Below are 20,316 nucleotides of genomic sequence, written 5' to 3' on the forward strand. Positions count from 1 at the left end.
GAAATTTTTTATATTTGATTGAGTCTCATTTTCCAATGAGATAATAAACATATATAATTTGAATTGTGAATTTTTTTCTTTAGCCAGATTTTATTATTTTTTTAAGGATATATGGGATAGACTGGTGTGATTTGACGTCATTTCTAAATGACAACACTTTAACTTATCTTTGAAAACATGGCACTTCAGTCACAGGTAACAAGGGTTTTAATACTTAAAATTAAAATCGGTTATATGAATGAGTGACTAGTCTCACTGACATCGAAAATCACAAGGGTCGCAATTGATTTGTCTGCCAGACACCTGTTTTCTTAAAAAATATATCATGTTGCATGTTACAGAATTAAATAATTTCCTTGATATGTTGATCACAAATTTATAGTAAAAGAAAAATACATAATGAATTATTTATGTTTGTCATTTCATTTTCCTCACTGATTACACATAGATATGGCAAGAAATTAGTGCTGACTTTCACCTATGTTCAATTGTAACCCTGTTACAAGACTATTTAATCCAGTAACATAGGTTACATATATCTCTCAATTAAAGATGGTGGTCATTTAAATCCAAAAGGGGTCTTAAAATTTTTAGGTTACACTGGTTACAACTATATTCCTTTGGTGAAAATCGGTTAAAATGGTTACAGATCATCTAAAACCTAAAGGGATCTTTATTTTTAGGTTACACTGGTTACAACTATATTCCATTGGTGACAATCGGTTACAATGGTTACAGATCATCTGAAACTGAAAGGGGTCTTTATTTTTAGGTTACACTGGTTACAACTATATTCCTTTGGTGACAATCGGTTACAATGGTTACAGATCATCTAAAACCTAAAGGGATCTTTATTTTTAGGTTACACTGGTTACAACTATATTCCTTTGGTGACAATCGGTTACAATGGTTACAGATCATCTGAAACTGAAAGGGGTCTTTATTTTTAGGTTACACTGTTTACAACTATATTCCTTTGGTGACAATCGGTTACAATGGTTACAGATCGTCTGAAACTGAAAGGGGTCTTTATTTTTAGGTTACACTGGTTACAACTATATTCTTTTGGTGACAAATCATATAAAATCCAAGTGGGAACTTGTAGATACAGATGTAACCACTGTAACCATTGTAACCAGTGTAACCAATTAATAACTGAATAAATGAAAAATGCTGACCTGTTCAGCAGAAGCTGTGTTACTGGTTACAAATGAAGATATTAAGAACTAATCACTTTGTACATGTAAATGTAACCACTGTAACCAGTGTAACCCTGTAACCTTTGTAACCAGTGTAACCAATGAAAAACTGAATAAATGCTCCTTCAGTGAAAAGGCTATGTAACCTGTGTTACTGGTTACAATTGAACATAGGTGAAAGTCAGCACTAAATTCTTGCCATATATGATTACACATACAATGATTTTCCTGTGAAATGTAGCAGTTCATATAAACGAATGTCAGACACCTCGGCCCAACGACACCTCGGCCCAACGACATCTCGGCCCATTGACACCTCGGCCCCGACGGGTCGGCCCAAGATTTGAGACACTTCGGCTCACGTAAAAGACACCTCGGCACAAACAAAAATGTATTATTTTAAACATATTTATTTGATATTTTCTTAAGTATTTTATTATTATAGGGACTATATGCGACGGATTATATTATTATATATATCCATGAAATAAAAAAGAAAATAATTGAATAATCTTCCGAGAGTAAATTGACGGTAATTAAAAAAAAAATTGTCCATCACATAGTGCTTATCGTTAAACAAACAAGAATACGCAGCGCATCCTTCGAAGTCTCAAGCGCGTGTCATATGGGGTGGTGACAATGAGCAGTTAATTACGAGCAGGCTAAATTAATCCAATTGTTGGGTACAAACCACATATCTTCCTTGGTTTGTTTAGGGAAATATATCCATTATGCTCTAATATTACGCAAAGATCTATCAGGTTAACGTAACTTCTATCTGTGTAAGGTTAAGTTTAGTTTATAAATTAAAAAAAAAAGAATCAATTAAGACATCTTATTGATCAGGACAGAATACCTCAGGACATATGCTACTGTGCACTGGTTTATACATATAATTATTATATATAGTTAAGTTTACAATACGCCCCTACTACAAAGTGATTTTTAAGTAAAAGAATTCTAAATATTATGAAATGAATAAAGTTGCATTTTCATAAGCAACAAAATACATAAATAAATAGATCTCCTATCTCCCACTCAATAAATACAGCAGCTGACATCTACACTGTCGTTCGTTCAAAAATTCTGAAATTATTTGCCCGTTTATAGTATACATACCGTCATTGTAAACATACCTACATTTATATTACCATAGGGAATACAGATAATTATTCTAAAAAAAATTCCTTGGGCCGAGGTGTCTTTAGTATGGGCCGAGGTGTCAATAATTTTGGGCCGACCTGTCAGGGCCGAGGTGTCAAGCGTGACGGGCCGAGGTGTCGTTGGGCCGAGGTGTCTGTCTACCATATAAACATGATGAAACTAAGATGGAGTGAAACTTGTTACATCTGTTCTGTACATTTTTATCAGGTGCTGTATGAAAAGGAGGGTGTTTATATTCAAGTGAATGTAAATTCAAACACATCTGACAGAGATGCTCACATTCCAGGCAAAGTGTATCTTATTAAGAAGGTAGGAAGAAATTGTTGCAAAAAATGATGGCTTTTACAGTTCGGACACAAATATACAATCTCTTGATTTAACCATATGGCTTGATTTAGCTATTCAGAATAGCAAAACATGGACACTGCCATTCTTTCTATAAAATGGAGTAACCCATCTCTTATCTGCAACTCCTATACCACTATACCTATAAAATTTGATGAGACTTTCACAGAATCTTTAATATGTTGACGGTGCGACCGTTGAGGTGAGCGCAGTTGTTCACTTATTTTAAAGATCTGCCTCTTCAAACTGCACAAGAAATTGGAACGTCTAGACCGTGGCGTTACATGACGTCGTATGTTAGCTGCATTTCCATAAACAAAGTTTGAAAAGTGTAAAATTTTAACAAAGAACGTTTAATTTACCACTGTATCTGTATGCAATATCGATTAAATCAAGGTGAGTTTATGTTGATACTGCGAGAACGAAGTTAGCAGCGAGATCAACAAGCGTTGCATTGTGGGTCTAGAGGTAACTGCATGTGGAAAAAAATCATTTGGATCAATGTGCAAAGTCCGAATGTTCTCTTCCCCCAGGTGTTGCTTTAAGAGCTCGCAGTGACATGGCACTTGGCGCAGTTCGCTGCGCTTGCTATATTACCTAGTACATGTCTTGTGCACCTCCTATTTTTTGTTTTGATTGGACAGGTATTTTGGGGTTTGCCATAGCAAAACCTGGACACTGCCATTCTTTCTATAATATTGGGAGTACTTATCTCTTATCCACAACTCCTCATATACCCAGATAGCAATGAATAAAATTTAATGAGACTTTCACAGAATCTTTCCTACATAGTTCTATAATTGTACATCTGTTTTATGTTCTGATTGGGACAGATGTTTAGGATTTCTCATAGCAAAACATGGACTTCACCATTATACTCATATGGGAGTGGGAATATCATTTTTTGAGCTTAGTGCTCACAGTACCTCTAGTTTCTTGTAACCTTTATGGTATATTTGAAATAATTTGTATTTTAATTTAAAAATTCATTGTTTTCAATCTTGTACTAGTTATTTTAAACATTTCTTACATATTAACAGCCTGAGGGAATATTTATTGAATGGAAGGCAGAGGAAGTTCTGATGTTGGATGGACAGAATTCTGCAGACCAGGAGTGGGCTGTGATTGGATCCAGTCTGTCTGTGGGTTACAAACCTGATAAAGACTCAGATGCATGTGAGGAAAAAAAATAAGCCTACACCTATTATTTTTTTTATCACTCTGCTGAGACTAAAGGATGTGTTATATGCTTGTATCAGGGTTTGACACACTTCATATATAGAAAATATCAGATTGTCCAAATAAGAGGGAACCTCAAAGATTGTAAATTTTTTTTTCATGTTCAAAGGGAAAGGGGGGGGGGGGTCTTTTTCTTCAGAATTTTGTTTGAATAATATACTATGGAATCATTTTAATTCATGGGGGTCAGTGTTTTTGGGCAAACAAAATTTTACTTGTTTGTGGGGACGTAATTTCGTGGGTGACTCGTTTATACAGTACCGTAGATTCAATGAATCAAAATGTTTACAAAATAAACGTTTGTGGGGATGTAAATTCATGTGTAATGACCCACGAAATCCACGAAAATTGGTCCCCCATGAACAATGATGATTCTACAGTATACAAATATTCAAAACAGATCCTTCATAAATTCTGAAATGAATTAAATGTTAAGTTCATAAGTATTATTTCTTGCAGTAATCTTCATCATACAAAATTATAATTGAACCAGATCGAAAATGGTGTACAAGTGTCAAGCCCGGATACAGCATATTTGTCATTACATGAATTTTTTTGTTCCCCACTTTTACAGAAGTGCTGGGATATTAAATCTCATCGTCTGTCCATCTTTCAATCTGTCTGTTTTTCTGTCACAAAAACTTAAATAACCTTGATCATAACTTTGAATGAGGAAGTTTGGGCTTTCATATTTAACATGCATTTCCTCTGACAAGACTTTCTTAATGCCTTATGGTTTTTGACCTCATGACATTGCATGATCTTGAAGTTTGACCCCCAACCAACAAGACCTCAAAAACGGGGACCACAGTGCTCTAAATTTGCTTGTTATTTTATGCTTCAATTATATTAAAGTTTATTTAGCTTGCTTTGCAAATTTTTCAGATTTTACTTTTTAACTTTAATTTTCTTTTCTAGTAAATATGAAAGCAGAATTAAGGAAGAAGTATAACATCTGCTTTGACATCTTAGACCTAAAGAGCTTCAAAAGGAGTGCTCCAAATCATGGCTGGGCATATATCATATTTATCTTAAAAGATGGCACAACGTATCCTGCTCTGCATTTCCACAATGGAGGAAGCAAAGCATTGTTACAACAGTTTGGAAAATATATCCATATTAAAAGGTACCACATGTAGTATGCAGCTCCACGTTTGGTAACCGCTGCTCTTCCTATAAATCATCCAAATGATTCTCTGAACAACATATTTGGACATTGTTATTAAAAGTTGACTCTATAATAATGTGACCCTTTCTGAATTTATACTCTCTAATGTCAGTATACCTTGAAATATATTGAGTGTTATTTATTTAAACACTTTAAAGCTATAGGTAAGAGGTGTTAGCTTACAGAATGGATTACAGAACTTTAACTTCACTATCTCAAACACTGATATTTCAAATACCATGGATATTTCTAAGGGATTTGGAAGTCCCAATGACTTATTCTCTAAGTATTTAGCCCTTGATGTCATGAATCCTCAGCTATCTTGAAGTTTTATCTCGGCCCTATTGGGTTCGAGATAATGAGGTTAGACTGTATTTTCATGACATCATTCTGAAATTTATTGCAGTTCATGAAAAGCTAAAAGGGAAAAGAGGGGATCATGAACTTGCCTTTGTCCAAGCTTTAAAAATTTCATTTATCACTTTTAGACATACATGCAGTGGTAATTCTTTGGTTGAAATGTGAACTTTTTTTTGTTGACTACTGCAGGTCCCCAAATGATAATCGATTATTCATTGTCCAAGAACATGATCCTGACATGTTGTCAAAGTCCTTTGATGAGCTTCACCTCTTTGCCGACTCCTCTGGGGATCTAGTGTCTGTGAGTAATTAATTTTAACTTGCTAATTAAAAATTAATTATAATAACTAGTCTTTGTGGTTTGTATAATAAAGAATGTAATGTTTTACTACATGTATAACCATTTCTGTGTACACCATACATACCATGTCAAAATATCGTACCTTTTCTGAAAAGGATTCTTTGATAAAATTTTGCATCGTGGAAAACTTTGGAATGGGGGAAAAATCAAATGATATGCATGCTTGTGTTTTTTAGTCTATGACACAGGTAAGCATTGATTGGCGGAAACCACTGCTTTATATGCCACCATCATATTGTTGCATTTTGCAGTTGGGGGGGGGGGGTTATTGAGTACTGGTAATAACATATTCTCTGTACATTGTATACACTTAGCAAGTGTAGGAGTGAAACAGTTCACTGCGGTATCGATTCACCGCGGTATTTTTTCTCGGTTTGATACACGGTACAAAATCTCCATTTTCAGTTCAGTTCATTTTTTGGCCGGGATCCTTATTCAGTCGTGTTTGGTATAAGTAAATCCACACTACGCGGCATAATCTAATTTTTAAAACGTAAATTTTGAGGACTGGTAGTTTGTAAAATAATCTTTAAGAGTCCAATCATTCTCATTAATTCCCTCTAGTCAATTTGCACGTAGATTTAGTGACAGGATTTAGTGAAACAAAACATAAAACAATGTTGAATTTGTTTCCTTCTATCAAAATGTGTCGTATCGAAAATAACCGTACCAAGACAAAATTATACGATACGTATCATATCGTGAAGGAGTCATATCGTTTCACCCCTAAGCAAGTGGGGTACAGTTGTAATGATTATTTTATGTTTTTTAAAAAAAGAGAAAAAAAGGAATATGAGTGTATTAGTTTTATTTTTCCTTGAAATTCAAGAACATAACAATTGTCTTCCTGATCTAGATTTCCTTCCCTGATGCTGAAAATAAAAATGTTTTTGATATTGAACTTTTCAATGTCATGGAAGGAAATCTTTGAGAAGGGAAGGAGGGGGAGGGAGATAATCCCTGCTAATTTTAGAACTATCAGCCTTTTCTTGCTACATTAATTTACTGTTTTTAGAAATATTTCTACAAGTCAGTGAAATGTATATGTTTGTCTGTATTTTGCTAACGATCAGTGAAATCCTGTCATGGAATTTTAGTACATATTTTAATTTCTTAATAGCAATTCTTCTGCAAACAGCATTTAACAATATTGGCAAAAAATTCACAGCTTAATGGGACTTTATGTAGTTTATAGTGGATGTTCAATCATTCTTAGGTCTAGTGCGATATCTACTTTAAATGAATAAGTATGGAAAAAGTTGAGCTGGGATGATAAGATTTTTAAAAAGTTTTGCATATTCCGGAATGATAATAGCCATACAATATATATTAAATTTATAAAAATTCATTTATATTCATAATTAATAATGCATGTTGAATAAAATATACATGTATTCATATATTCAGAGATTAAAGAAAATAATATACTAGTATTTTTATGCTTTGAAGAAATATAATTTAAATTATCATATTAATTAAATTTCATGAATATGTAAAGAGAGGTTTATATGTACTACATGTAATAAAAATTTGATTCTGTTGATTTCATTATTCTTTATTAACTGAATCTGTCCTGGTTGTATCTATACAAAGCTTTTATAGCTTCACATGCTACTAAATCCTGTTCTCTTTAGACATGTACAATATGTTGAATTAAAATAAAGATTTATAATATATAGTACTTGAAGTGCATTGTACGATGTATCATGAACCAAGTGGTACTGCATTCTATTTGGAATTTTTTTCACACAGTTCTATGTATTGTTTAACATACACTCTGATAGTTTAAATAATGTGTTCCCTAGATTCAAGCATGCCCCTTTAAGTATCCATTCATTAAGCCTTCCTGATGAGTGCATTCTATAAGTACTCCAGCATATTTTCCCAAGTGTTTGTAAATATTCATTCATGATATAAACCCCTGAATCAGAATGGTTAATTATTTATTTCCCACCAAAAGCTTGTTTTTCTCCACATATCTTTCAAATAGTTTAGAAAAGCTATTCAGTTTGTGTCTTGCCATTGTTCAAGTAGGATGAAACTGAAAAGGGTTCGTAAATGTTTGTTTATTATTTTACTCAATTCCATATATATAGAAAGGGTTGTTTACCATGTGCATGGTATCCAAAATATAGATGTGAGCATCATGTCCATGCATGGTATTTGAAATATAGATACAACTGTATGATGAAACTGGTACTTGAATCATTCCCAGAAAAGACATGTAAATGTTGAAGAGTTTATCAAAAGTAACTTACAGTGTATTCAATACATTGTTTTTTATTATAATAGTTATATTTGAAAATACAAAGCTTAAGTACCTTTAGTACATGCATTTACATTTAATGAGTTCTAGGACCTCTGATGGCTTTTGCTTTCAAGTATAATTTTTCAGGCTTTAACAGGTCAAGGAAACTATATTTCCTGATGTCGGAATAAGTTAACATGCTATTAATTGAGGCACCAACATGACTTACACACTAACCAATCACCTAAATGAGTTGAACTGCATTATGGGTTACTACAAAAATACTTAAGAAATTTTATTCTTAGAAAAGGCAAAATTTTCTACTAGCTCTCAGAGAGACATAATCATTTATGCATTTCATATGTTAAATTATTAGCTAACATTTCCATGCTCACATTTACAAGCAGTTGTTTTATAAACATGAAATTCTAGTTCTCTCCATTCTGTTATATAAGGCGACTTGTGTACAACTGCCTGTATTCCTGTCTAGTATTGTCAGTGAATACATGTGTGCATATTTCATGTGGATTTCCTGGCCCAAGACAATAGCAACTAAAGTGTCCACACACATTGTTAAGTTTGAAAGGTAGTAGAATTTAAGAGATGCCATGCTGCAAAATTGTGAAGAATTTGAATGGTACTTTTTCAAACTGCTATGTAAGAGGGAAAACAAACTTTGTTTCTTAAGTGAGTGACTGTGAGCATGGAATATCTCTTATATATATATCTATTAGTAGTAACTAACTAATCTTTAGATTTTTTAGAAAAATGATGAAAATTATTTTCAATTGTCTTTCCTGCAGTCCAAGTGATATCACACATCGTAAATTGTCCCAAATTGTAGTAGAATGTAAACAAGTAGTAGACCATCATGCTTTGCTATTCATTTATGAGATTGGACAATTTTTCACAGTAAGCCAGGCTGTATAGCATGATAACAATTGCCATTTAACTTAAGGTAGATTCCTTGACCTGTTTAATTATGGGAAAAAAAAAACAAACAAACAACAACAATATGCACCTATAAAGATATATATTTTACATGAATTTATTAATACCAATTCTACTGATGCTGACTTCAGCTTACCTTCTCTTGTTTAGTTTAATAAAAAATAATAATAAATTGTACTCTTGATTAATTTGAAAAAGGAATATATATATGTATATATGATTCAAAAATCAGTTTATGTATTTTAATGGGTTAATTTTGCAGGGTGCCGAGTTTTGCCTACATTTTTTACCAAATCTGAGTTATTTATATCATGATATAGTTATCATCAATAGATGTACCTCATAATACATAATACTAGTACACTGTACATGTAATTATGTTTACTAGAATCATGAAAAATATGACATAACTTTTCAACTCAATTGAAATTTTATGCCAACCAAAATAACCTACCATACAAAATTATTTATTAATAATAACAATATTTTTAAACAGACTGGCAGCAATTTTTTTTTTACAGATGTGTATGTAACTGTGTGATAAATTAAAGCAATTTTTGCAGAAATTCATCAAAGACCCTTACACCACAACCCTGGGAGGGTTCTCCAAAGTGACCAACTTTCTGAGGGACACCATGTTTCAACAGGAGCCTGTGTCCCACAGACCCAAAGAGGAGGTGGCTGAAATCCTCAGTGCTGAAGAAATTCCTGGAATGGAAATCAGTCAACAAGAGGCAGGGTTTGAAATGGTTACCAAGGTAACAGAAACAAAAGAGTTATTTCAGATAATTTTAGCTCAGATATAGAATATTGCAATTGAGGATCATATCTGACTTTTTCTGGTAACTTGGATGTATGATTTGCCAGTAATGACAAAACCTTAATTTGCAGTGTATTCAGTCAATCACTAATGGCTTAAAGCTGAATGCTGATAAAATATAAATTGTACAATGTATACTGATAGTATAGTATGATTTTATTTATGGTAACTTTGTGTTATTAGGCCTTGGATAATATGAATATCATTCATAATTTATCACATCATGATACAATAAACATAATACATGTACCATACTTGTTTTAATCATTCATATTTCATATCTAAAGTATTAAATTGGATGCAGTGTTTTGCACATCACAGAACTTTGTATTTTCAATTAGTATATCAGAATATTGTCCTTATAGCCCTATAGATTATGCAGATATATGTACATGTAATTACAGTTAGACTTGGTATCTCGAACACCGATATCTCAAATATCATGAATATGTCTAAGTGATATGGAAGTCCCAGTGACTTATTCTTTATGTATTTTACCCTGGATATCTCGTATCCTCAGATATCTCAAAGTTTTTCTCCCGGTCCCATTGAGTTTGACATAATGAGGTTTGACTGTATATCATCTGCGGAAAGTTGTGCTCGTAAGTAATATAATTTAGAAATATCTGTGCAAGAAATTGACATGATTTATTCTTAAAATTCACAGACCAAACTACCCACAAGACCACAGGTGACCAGAAGTACTCCACTGACCGCAAAGCAGTGGTCAAAACACATGGATACTGACGGAAGGATAAAGAATATAGAAAACCTCAAGGATGTTATATTTAGGGGGGTAGGTAATCAAACAGGAAAATTGTAAACTCTTAGAGCTCATACTTAACCAGCTATCTCAGTTAGGAGGGAATTGTGAGGGACTCTCTTGATTTTAAGCAGTGGCAAAACCCATTCATGCTTTCCTCAAACAGAAAGCAAGTTTCCCCAGAAATCCCATTTTTGTTTGGAGAAAAAAAAAATTACAAGACAGGTTTTAATGACTCTGCTTTTGAATTTAAATTTATTTGCACGCTGGTGTTGTGTATTCAGTTCGGTACAATTCTGCATCCATGTTAACTGTATGTTGTAGGGTATAGAACTGGGGATTGCAAAAACTCCACCATATCTGTGAATTTGCTATATCTGTATTCATACTAAATGAGTTTTACTGTACATGCTGTAGGGTATAGAGCCCAGTATAAGGATAGAGGTATGGAAGTTCCTCTTGGGTTATCATGATTGGCAGTCTACTTATAAAACCAGGACAGATGAGAGGAAACGAAAAGTGTATGTATCAATCCCAAAATTGATTGTCAGGATTCGTACATGTATGTGACATACTGTATTCATACTAATCAGAGGCATAAATAACAATGAAGAGTTTATATTTACATGTATGTCTCAGATTTTAATTCATATGAAGTCAGGGGAATTGCGTAATCTACCCACTTTCCACAAACCTATTCAGCTCGTGTGAACTTTCTTTGTAGTTTTAAATACGAACATTTACATGTAGGTAAGTAAAAAAATCAGTTTTCAACAATATTGCATGTATAGTTTATGTTTATCTTTTCTAGAGATGACTACTTTAGAATGAAGTTACAATGGAAGACCATTAGTGATGCACAGGAGAGAAGGTTTTCTACTCTTAGAGAAAGGAAGTGTCTCATTGGTTAGTTTAAATTCAACATACATGAATATTAGTGTAAAGGCAATGTTTGATTGGTTAGTTTAAATTTAACATACATATATAGTATTGTAAAGGCAATGTCTCATTGGTCATTTAAAATTATCAAAAATAAGTGTAATAAGTGGCTAATTTGAAGTTAACAAAAAATGGGCATAACCTTAGAATTTTGTTTGTAGAGAAAGATGTGACTAGAACAGACAGAACCCACAAATTCTTTGAGGGAGAGTGTAACCCTAACTTACAGGTCCTCAATGACTGTTTAATGACCTACTGCATGTATAACTTTGATTTAGGTAAGTTGAGTATTAATGGGGTTTTTTTTCTTACTTGCATATTATACATGTATCTATATTCTATTTCATACAGACATTGCTGCAGTAAAAAAAAACATTAACTGCATAACACAGTATTAACAAGGTTCAGATCAACATATTTCATCAAAGGAAGCACTATATAGTGGAAGCACTCTTCCCGTTCCCCCTCCCAACATGAGATGTAAATGGCATTACACACACCTGCAGCCACAGATTCAATTATGCACAAATGCACTCATGCATGTAATACATATTTTGAAGGGGGAAAGGGGGGAGGGGGGGGGGAGAGTAAATGCACTAAACAAGAGAGCATCACACTATAGCATGTCTTACTGTCTAAGGATTATGTCAGTATTTGCCTGTAATTTCATAATAATGAAAATAAAATCTATGAATCAATTAGTAGATGTCATTACCTGTTGTCTTATTTTCACTAGGGTATGTGCAGGGGATGAGTGACCTCCTGTCTCCTGTCCTGGTGGTCATGGAGAATGAAGTGGACGCCTTCTGGTGTTTTGCCGGCCTCATGGAACGAGTGGTCAGTATCCTTGGCCTTTTGTATTAAAGTCAGACACCTTGACATGGACTATAGTGCATTTATTGCTTTATTTGTAGTTTAATGTAATAAAAAAATCAAGAACAGAGCATTTTTATACTCATATCAAAATTCAGACAAAGATTTATAATTAAGGCTTAAGTGAAGAACATACATGTACAAGTACTGGTTCATTGTTTTATTTTACAGAAATTTTTGTTTGTTAATAAGGTGATGCAGCCTTTGTTTGGCTGCATAGTATAAGAAAATGCATATGTTTGTACTATATCACAGTGTTTACTTCATTGCAGTGTGATAATTTTGAAATGGACCAGGCTGGGATGAAAGTCCAGTTGTCTCAGATCCATAAGTTAATGCAGTTTGTGGATCCTGAGTTGTGTAGTTATCTAGGTTAGTAGAGTTTGGGATTTTTATTATTGTACAGCTCTGGATTCCAAGTTTTGTAGTTACCTACAATGTAAGCCAAGTTTGGTATTTCTAGAATTTTGTAGCTCGAAGTTGTGTAGTAACTTAGGAAAGAAGAGTTTGGGAATTCTAGTATTTTACAGCACTAGATCCCAAGTTGTTAAGTTACTTTGGTAGGCAGGATTTGGGATTTCTAGCATTTTACAGCACAAGATCCCAAGTTGTGTACAGTGTAGTTAGTTAGGTAGACAGGGTTTGGGATTTCTAGTATTTACAGCTCTAACATGTCTAGTGCATGCGTATTAAGATGTACATATTTCATAAATACTTGAGTCAAAAAATGTGTCCCCAGCAAGTGATCAGCTCCTGACCATAACTAAAAATGAAGACCTACATGTAAGTTCTGCTTTAGCATATATACACTCGTTATATATATACCAATTCATCTTGACAATTTTTGTCTTCAAAAATGACTGCTGATATTTGAATGCACAAGAGTGAAGCAGAGAACTGTTATGAAAAAGAGTATATGTAATAGCAGTGTACACAACTCATTGAAAACTTGCTACAATAAAACTCCGTTATAAGGAAGTCAAGGGAACCTCAAATTTTGCTTCCTTCTGAGATTCTTTATATCCGTATAAATAACATGGTGAAATGTCTTTTAGGGGATTCATAAAAAGTTCCCTATAACTAAGATTTCTTTATAAGTTCTTAAAAACCAAGTGTTACTGTACAGTAATATGGAAGCTCAAATTTACTTGAAAAACACTTACTGATTACTAAAAATTCCTTTAAATTTTGTTAGCTTAATGAAAAATTGACCAGAAATCTAGGCTTCTGGATGGACAGGAATTTGGTATAGCAACGTACATATAAATTTTGTTTGTTGATGAAGAAAGAAATCCTGTTTTTTGTTTCAGAGAGCCATGATTCAGGAAATTTCTACTTCTGTTTCCGATGGCTACTTATTTTGTTCAAGAGAGAATTTTCTTTTAATGATGTGATGAGCCTTTGGGAGGTGAGTGTTTAAAATTTGTACACATTAACCCCCCACCCCCAACCCCCACCCCTCTCCCAAATAAAATATAGTTATGATACTGTTGTAACAAAAGATGAGAAGAACAAAGATTCAAGTCAGTGTTCATTAAATTCAAAATAGTGAAATGAACACTTGAAAAGTTTGTCCTTGAGCAGTAAAAATGTGGATTCAAGAGAAGATAACTCCTGCATCTTTATGAAATTTTTCTATAATAGGTTTTATAATCCCTCCCCCAAATAAAAAAAAATGATACTGTTATAAAAAAAAAATGAAAATAACAAAAAATCAAGTTACTGTTCTGTTGTCTTAAATTAATCACATCACAAATGCTATGAATGGTGAAATGAACACTCGAACAGTTTGTACTTGAGCAATGATAATGTGGATTCAAGAGAAGATAACTCCTGCATCTTTATGATTTTTTTTTTCTGTAGGTATTATGGACAGACAGACCTTGTAAGAATTTTCATCTCCTGATCTGTTTGGCTGTGTTAGACACAGAAAAATCAACCCTGATGGAAAACAAATTCGGGTTCACTGAAATACTCAAAGTAGGTTTTTATTAGGTTTATGCATTTACATGTAGTTTTATTGCTCATTTAAATAATTTAGATATTTGACTTCATATATAAGCAGTGTATATTATATAAAATTTTGGGTTTGATTTTAGCAGACAAAAAGAGGAAATGCATAAATAAATACATATTTGATATTTATCAAGTACATGTGCTATTACTTGTACTTTCTTTGGAAGTTTATTGGCAAATCACTGCAAGTAAAGAAATTACAGTCAAACCTTGTTATCTCAAACACAACCGGACCAATTAAAAAGTTCAAGATATCTGAATATTTGAGATATTGAGGTTAAAATTAAATACATAATGAAAAAGTGGCTGGCATTTCCAATTCACTATCCATGGTATTCAAGATATCAATATTTGAGATCACAGAGTTCAACCTGTAGTATATTGTATGACTAATTATCATTAAGTTACTATCAGAACCTGAAATGTCTAACATTTTTCTTTCATTAGCACATTAATGATATGAGTGGTGCAATTCATCTGGAGGACACATTGAAGAAAGCGGAGGGCATTTATTTACAATTAAAAGACAGCAAAAATCTACCAAGTGCTGTGGCAGAAATTATTGGACTAGATGGTGTGTCTCCAAGTGATTCAGGTGACCTGGCATCAAGGGAAAAGTCGCCACATTTAGATCTAAAGCTGAAAGAAAACGGACTCCACACACCGAATTCTGGGTCAGGCACCACCGGAAATACACCCGATGACAGTAGTATCGAAATTTTAACAGAGAACGGAGACATTGGTGTCAACAATTTCTACAACTGAGTCTTCTCTTGTGATCTGTGATGTGAACTTGAGACTTTGGCCATACAACATATTGAACGGGTTCAAAAATTTGTATGCTTGATCTTTAGGTATAGACACGTCATGGCAGTTGTGTACTAGTTAAGCAAATATAATCTCTAAGTTGTTCAAAACCTTGGTGGAGAAATGTTGCATTACAAGTATACAAACATATTTTGTATCAATTATAAAAGCATCTTTCCCAAAACAATACACCACAGGGGTGTGCAATTACAAAAATTAGTTAATAGCCCATCAGGCTAGTGGCAGTAACAAAGTTACTAGCCCGAGGTTACCAGTCACTAGCCCATTAACTACCAAAAACAATACATGTATAACAAAAAGGTAAAAAAAAAATTTAAGTTGAAATAAATAGAACAAATAATGGTTTGCGCTCTGAAATTGTCAGGTACTTCTCCCTATTTTTATTGACTATAATTGTCACTGAAATGACTGGCGATAGCAACACACAATACATAATATATAGGTTAAAACGAATTTAAGATTATGATTTTACAACAAAGTTAATTCATACATCAATTCAGTCAATGTAAATATACGTATACTTTCGTTTTAGATATACTAGCCCGACGGGCTAATGCAGTATAGATTTATGATAGCCCGACCTCTAAAATTGGTAGCCCCGGACATCGGGCGATGGTAATTGCACACCCCTGCACCATTTTGAAATTGCCAGATTATACAATGTATACCTTTATATATGTATGTTGAACAATTTTGTTACAAGAAATGATTGTGTGAAATCAGTATGAGGGAACATGATTAAAATGCTTGTCAGCAAAAATGTTAGATTTTTTTTTATGTGATTTATGAAGATGAATCTGTTTTAATTATATGTATAAATATATTCATGAATCTTTGAAATAATGTACAGTACTTGTTTGTTGATTAATCTATCTCCATATTGTTTTTGCAAACCAATACCATTGCACACATTGTAATATTGAAGTGTGAATGAAAAGCATTCAATGTGTTATTCAAAGAATCCAAATTCAAGTAAAATATACACATTATCTGAACATGGGAAACAAAAAGTTTGTTTTCATACTTATTACATTAATTTTTGCATGTTTAGAGTTCACCTGTGTTGTGAGTGAATCATTATTTTGTTTTTATTTTTGAAATGGTGCTTCTACAAGTGCTTGATTGTGTATCGAACCAATGATATTTTCTTTTCTTTGAAGGATTGTAATAATTCTTGTAATTTTTTTTTTTTTATCATATAGCCTTATAATGTTATTTAACTCTATATTTTGTTTACTTGTATAGGTACATTTAAATGGTACTCAATATTTATATTTCTTTTCAGTTTTGGAAATTGTAAGGAAGAAGTTTTTTTTCTCTGTTTTATTTTTCTTTTATTTACTGAGATTTCACAGTTTAGTGAAAATCTTTTTCTTATAGATGCTGGGTACAATTTTTTACATGGCAGTTTCATTCTGCAACAAAATAATTTTTGGTTGTAATGGGTACATATTTGTTTCTCTGTTTAGAATTTTACCATACTTATAATTCTTTCTTCTGGTTATGGACTCTTGATAGCTAATATATATTCAGTACATGTATCTCCAACCATATCAGTGTAACCAATAACAGTAAAGCTACAGATACGTATCTTATAAAATGCTCTTTGAAAAGATCTCCTTGCAGAATACTTGTAATTTCATGTTTTGCTCTCCTGATACAAGTCTGATTTTCATACATCTTTATTACTGTAACATATTGCCATATTATTTCAGCAATATCTTTTGTTTTAAACACATCTTGTTTATGATAAAAATTTACTTTATGTTTGCATTGCATAGGGCTCTAGAGGTTAGTTACAAGTAATTACAAGAATTTTATTTATGATTTAATATTTATTAAAAATTTCAAAGTACAAGTACTCTTGTACTTATTTTGTATATATATATGCCAAGTTCAATCATAATCAAAACCATTCCATTATTAAGAACCAACTCGTAGTTATGCTATGGCTATTTTTTTGACAGCTTTAATTTGTAGCATAGTATTGATAAATTATTAGATTTTGACTTGACCATTTCATAATATATCCAATTTCACAGCTTGATTTACATGCACATTGTACATGATAGTTACTTGGATCTTTTTAATGTGACTCTGATGAGAATAGTGTGAGCTGAATTAATCCCAATTTTGGCAGTTAATTTTATAATTTTTGTAAATTTTATGATATTGTCTTGATTTTTGTTATATCCTTAAAATATTCTCCACTTGGTATTAGTTTCACACCTTCACATGCCAAAGATCATGTCAAATATTCTTGAATGGAAAGAAGCAATTAGCTTATTATGACACAAAGCCTCAACTTATTAAAAAAAACACACAAAATCATGTCACGGACACAAGTACATTATAGCCACATACAGTATTTTTTTTTTTCAAAGAGGCAGTTTAGAAGAAAAATCTCTTTAGAATTATTTGTGTTAAGTACAAATGTGTGTGTATTTTCATACAAACCTGAAGGAAAAAAAAGATGTACAGATCTAGTCAGAAGCTAGAGAGTTAGGTTTATTTTTGTGCAATTTTGCAAAAGTATCATTTTTTTAGGTATTGACAAAAATAATTGTGCTCTATTTTGTCAGAAAGTCTTGAAGTAGAAAAGTAATAGAATCTTACTCTAAGTTTCAGATTTTGTTTCTGTATTAGGTGTAAAGGTGTAGGTTTTCGAGTTTAAATTTAGTAGACTACATGTACTGTACATGTACATAATGTTTGCAAATACATGTGGGTCTTATTTGTAGTTTTATAACATGTATTATTGAAATGAAACCAATACACAGAATTAGAAATATAGGTGTATGACCAAAAACATGAAACCCACCTGCTACAATTCAGATCCTGCATGTTTTAACCCTTGTATTTCCACACATTAAAAGTCTATGAATTAATGTTTAGTTGGTGCAGTCGAATTCATTGTTTTTTATTATTGATTTGTACAAATTATGCATGTATGGTAAATTATAAGATATTTCAAATAGTCACCTTGCCAAAAGTCAGTGTATATGTGGGAAATTTTTTTTATCTGTGCAATTTGGCATGTCTGTTGAATTCTTGACTACATGTGCTGCTTGCGTCATGAACGTGTTGGCTGTAACTGCTGATGTACTGTTGGTAAATCTGTTTTTTTTTCTCCTGTGATACATTTTGAGTGTCATTTATTAATTTATATCATATGACAGAAAAACTTGATTTAATAAATTATCAAGACTTTAAAAACTTTGATTTTTTTTTAATTACATGTAACTCTTCTGTCAGTCGAAGGCTCTAAGAGCTAATTAATGCTTATGGCTATTAATTGCTCAGTGTTCATAAACTTTTTGGATTGTGTACCATATCAAAAAAAAAAAAAAAAAAAAAAAAAACGGCCAATTTTTATCAAATTTGTAGCAGAATATCCTTGGCCCTATGGCTCTTATTTTTAAAATAGAAATGTGACCCTTAAGCAAGGGGAGATAATTAGGAAAATGAAAACAAAAGTAGTGGTTACTAAAAGGTCTTCTCAAGAACCACTGGGCATATTATCAGCAAACTTATACATAAAGATGAAGATATGGTGTAGTTAAACATTGTTCAAGGCATCACCCTAGGGCAAAGGGCATGGTCTCAAGGTCACTTCATTTGAAAATGAAAAAGTAGGTCACAGTGATCTGCTTTCAATTTTATGGCTATTCATTTTCAGAGCATTTTAGCCAAAGAAATATATATGGCAAAGGCAAATCTCTGTCCCTGTAAAAATCAAAGTTTGAAAATCTCTTAAAATGTGCACGATTATATAGTTGGTGTAAGACAAATCTGAATCAACAAACTGCATTATTGATTGGGATGAAAATTTGTCATTTTTGTGTCTGTGATGTCACAAACTACTGAGAGGTCCCATTATGTTTTAAAAAGAGAAAAAAAAATGCACAAATTTTGCTCAATTTTATAGAGTGCTCAGGAACTATTTTTACATATTTCATTGATATAATCCTTATGCACATTATGGCAAAAGATTGAGTCTGAGCAGACATCCGCTTGATATTTTCAAATCAAATTATTCACATAAAATTAATGCTTGGTTTTCTTTTGAAATTATTGAAATGTTGAATTTCTGTCACTTTTTGATGTCATAGCTAACTTATGACATCATGGTGGATGAAAATGTTTAATGCTTTGAGGTCTGCATATATCCTCCTGGCTTATATTAGGACATTTAGATTTAAGATTTCTCATCAAAGTTTGATTTTTGGGGCAGATTTTTGGCCATTCTCTAATTATAATATAGTTCTTTCCAAGATACATGGATATGAATATATAAAAATATAGTAAGACGTTTAGAATAATCAAACCTTGTCAGTTAAAGCATTTTAGGGCCTCAGGGTGTGTCACCTAAAAAAGGTCACCTTGATCTGCTTTCTGAATTTTACAGTGAATCATTTTAAATTTTTAGGTCACCTGAGTCACTCAGGTGACCTATTGCTATCTGTTTTCGTCCGTCGTCGTGCGGGTGTGCGTCGTGCGTAAACTTTTCACATATTCGACTTCTTCTCAAGAACCACTGGGCCAATTTTCACCAAACTTGCCACAAACTATCCTTGGGTAAAGATGATTCAAGTTTATTGAAATGAAGGGCCACGCCTTCTTCCAAGGGGAGATAATTAAGAATTAGTGAAAAATTAATGGTATCTTTTAAAAATCTTCTCAAGAACCACTGGACCAGGTAAGATGAAATTTGTATGGAAACATCCTCAGGTAGTGTAGACTCAAGTTTGTTCAAATCATAACCCCCGGGTGTAGGGTGGGGCCACAATGGAGGATCAAAGTTTTACATAGAAATATATAGGAAAAATCTTTAAGTATCTTCTTCTCAAGAACAGCTAAGCCCTGATTGCTCATATTTATGCGGACCTATTTTGTGAATTTTATAATTCGTCATTGTCAAATCTTTTGTACTAGGAGGCTTAGGTCATCAGATCTTGTCAATTGATGCATCTTAGGACTCAGCATCTGTTGACCCCAAAATAGGTCACACTGACCCACTTCTTGAATTTTGAACATACTGT

General features: G+C 32.7%; 1 protein-coding gene across 2 annotated transcripts; it reads left to right on the plus strand.

Annotated features, from left to right (window-relative positions):
• Positions 1-114: 114 nt before the first annotated feature.
• Positions 115-15,556, plus strand: LOC133204033 (TBC1 domain family member 15-like). Of its 2 annotated transcripts, none has more exons than XM_061339816.1 (15): positions 115-195; positions 2,571-2,672; positions 3,749-3,884; positions 4,866-5,073; positions 5,665-5,776; positions 9,587-9,793; positions 10,523-10,651; positions 11,036-11,139; positions 11,430-11,524; positions 11,719-11,835; positions 12,294-12,394; positions 12,703-12,802; positions 13,741-13,838; positions 14,294-14,410; positions 14,894-15,556. In XM_061339816.1, the coding sequence occupies exons 1-15, from the start codon at positions 178-180 to the stop codon at positions 15,209-15,211; spliced, it is 1,962 nt and encodes a 653-aa protein (XP_061195800.1). In that variant the 5' UTR covers positions 115-177; the 3' UTR covers positions 15,212-15,556. The 2 variants fall into 2 exon arrangements, with proteins under 2 accessions (XP_061195800.1, XP_061195801.1); XM_061339817.1 differs by having other exon boundaries at positions 9,599-9,793; positions 14,894-15,554.
• Positions 15,557-20,316: the final 4,760 nt, after the last annotated feature.

Source organism: Saccostrea echinata, unplaced genomic scaffold, assembly GCF_033153115.1.
Source record: "Saccostrea echinata isolate AGI-Se365-2 ecotype Australia unplaced genomic scaffold, CSIRO_AGI_Sech_v1 ptg000052l, whole genome shotgun sequence".
In the NCBI taxonomy this organism is placed as follows: domain Eukaryota; kingdom Metazoa; phylum Mollusca; class Bivalvia; order Ostreida; family Ostreidae; genus Saccostrea; species Saccostrea echinata.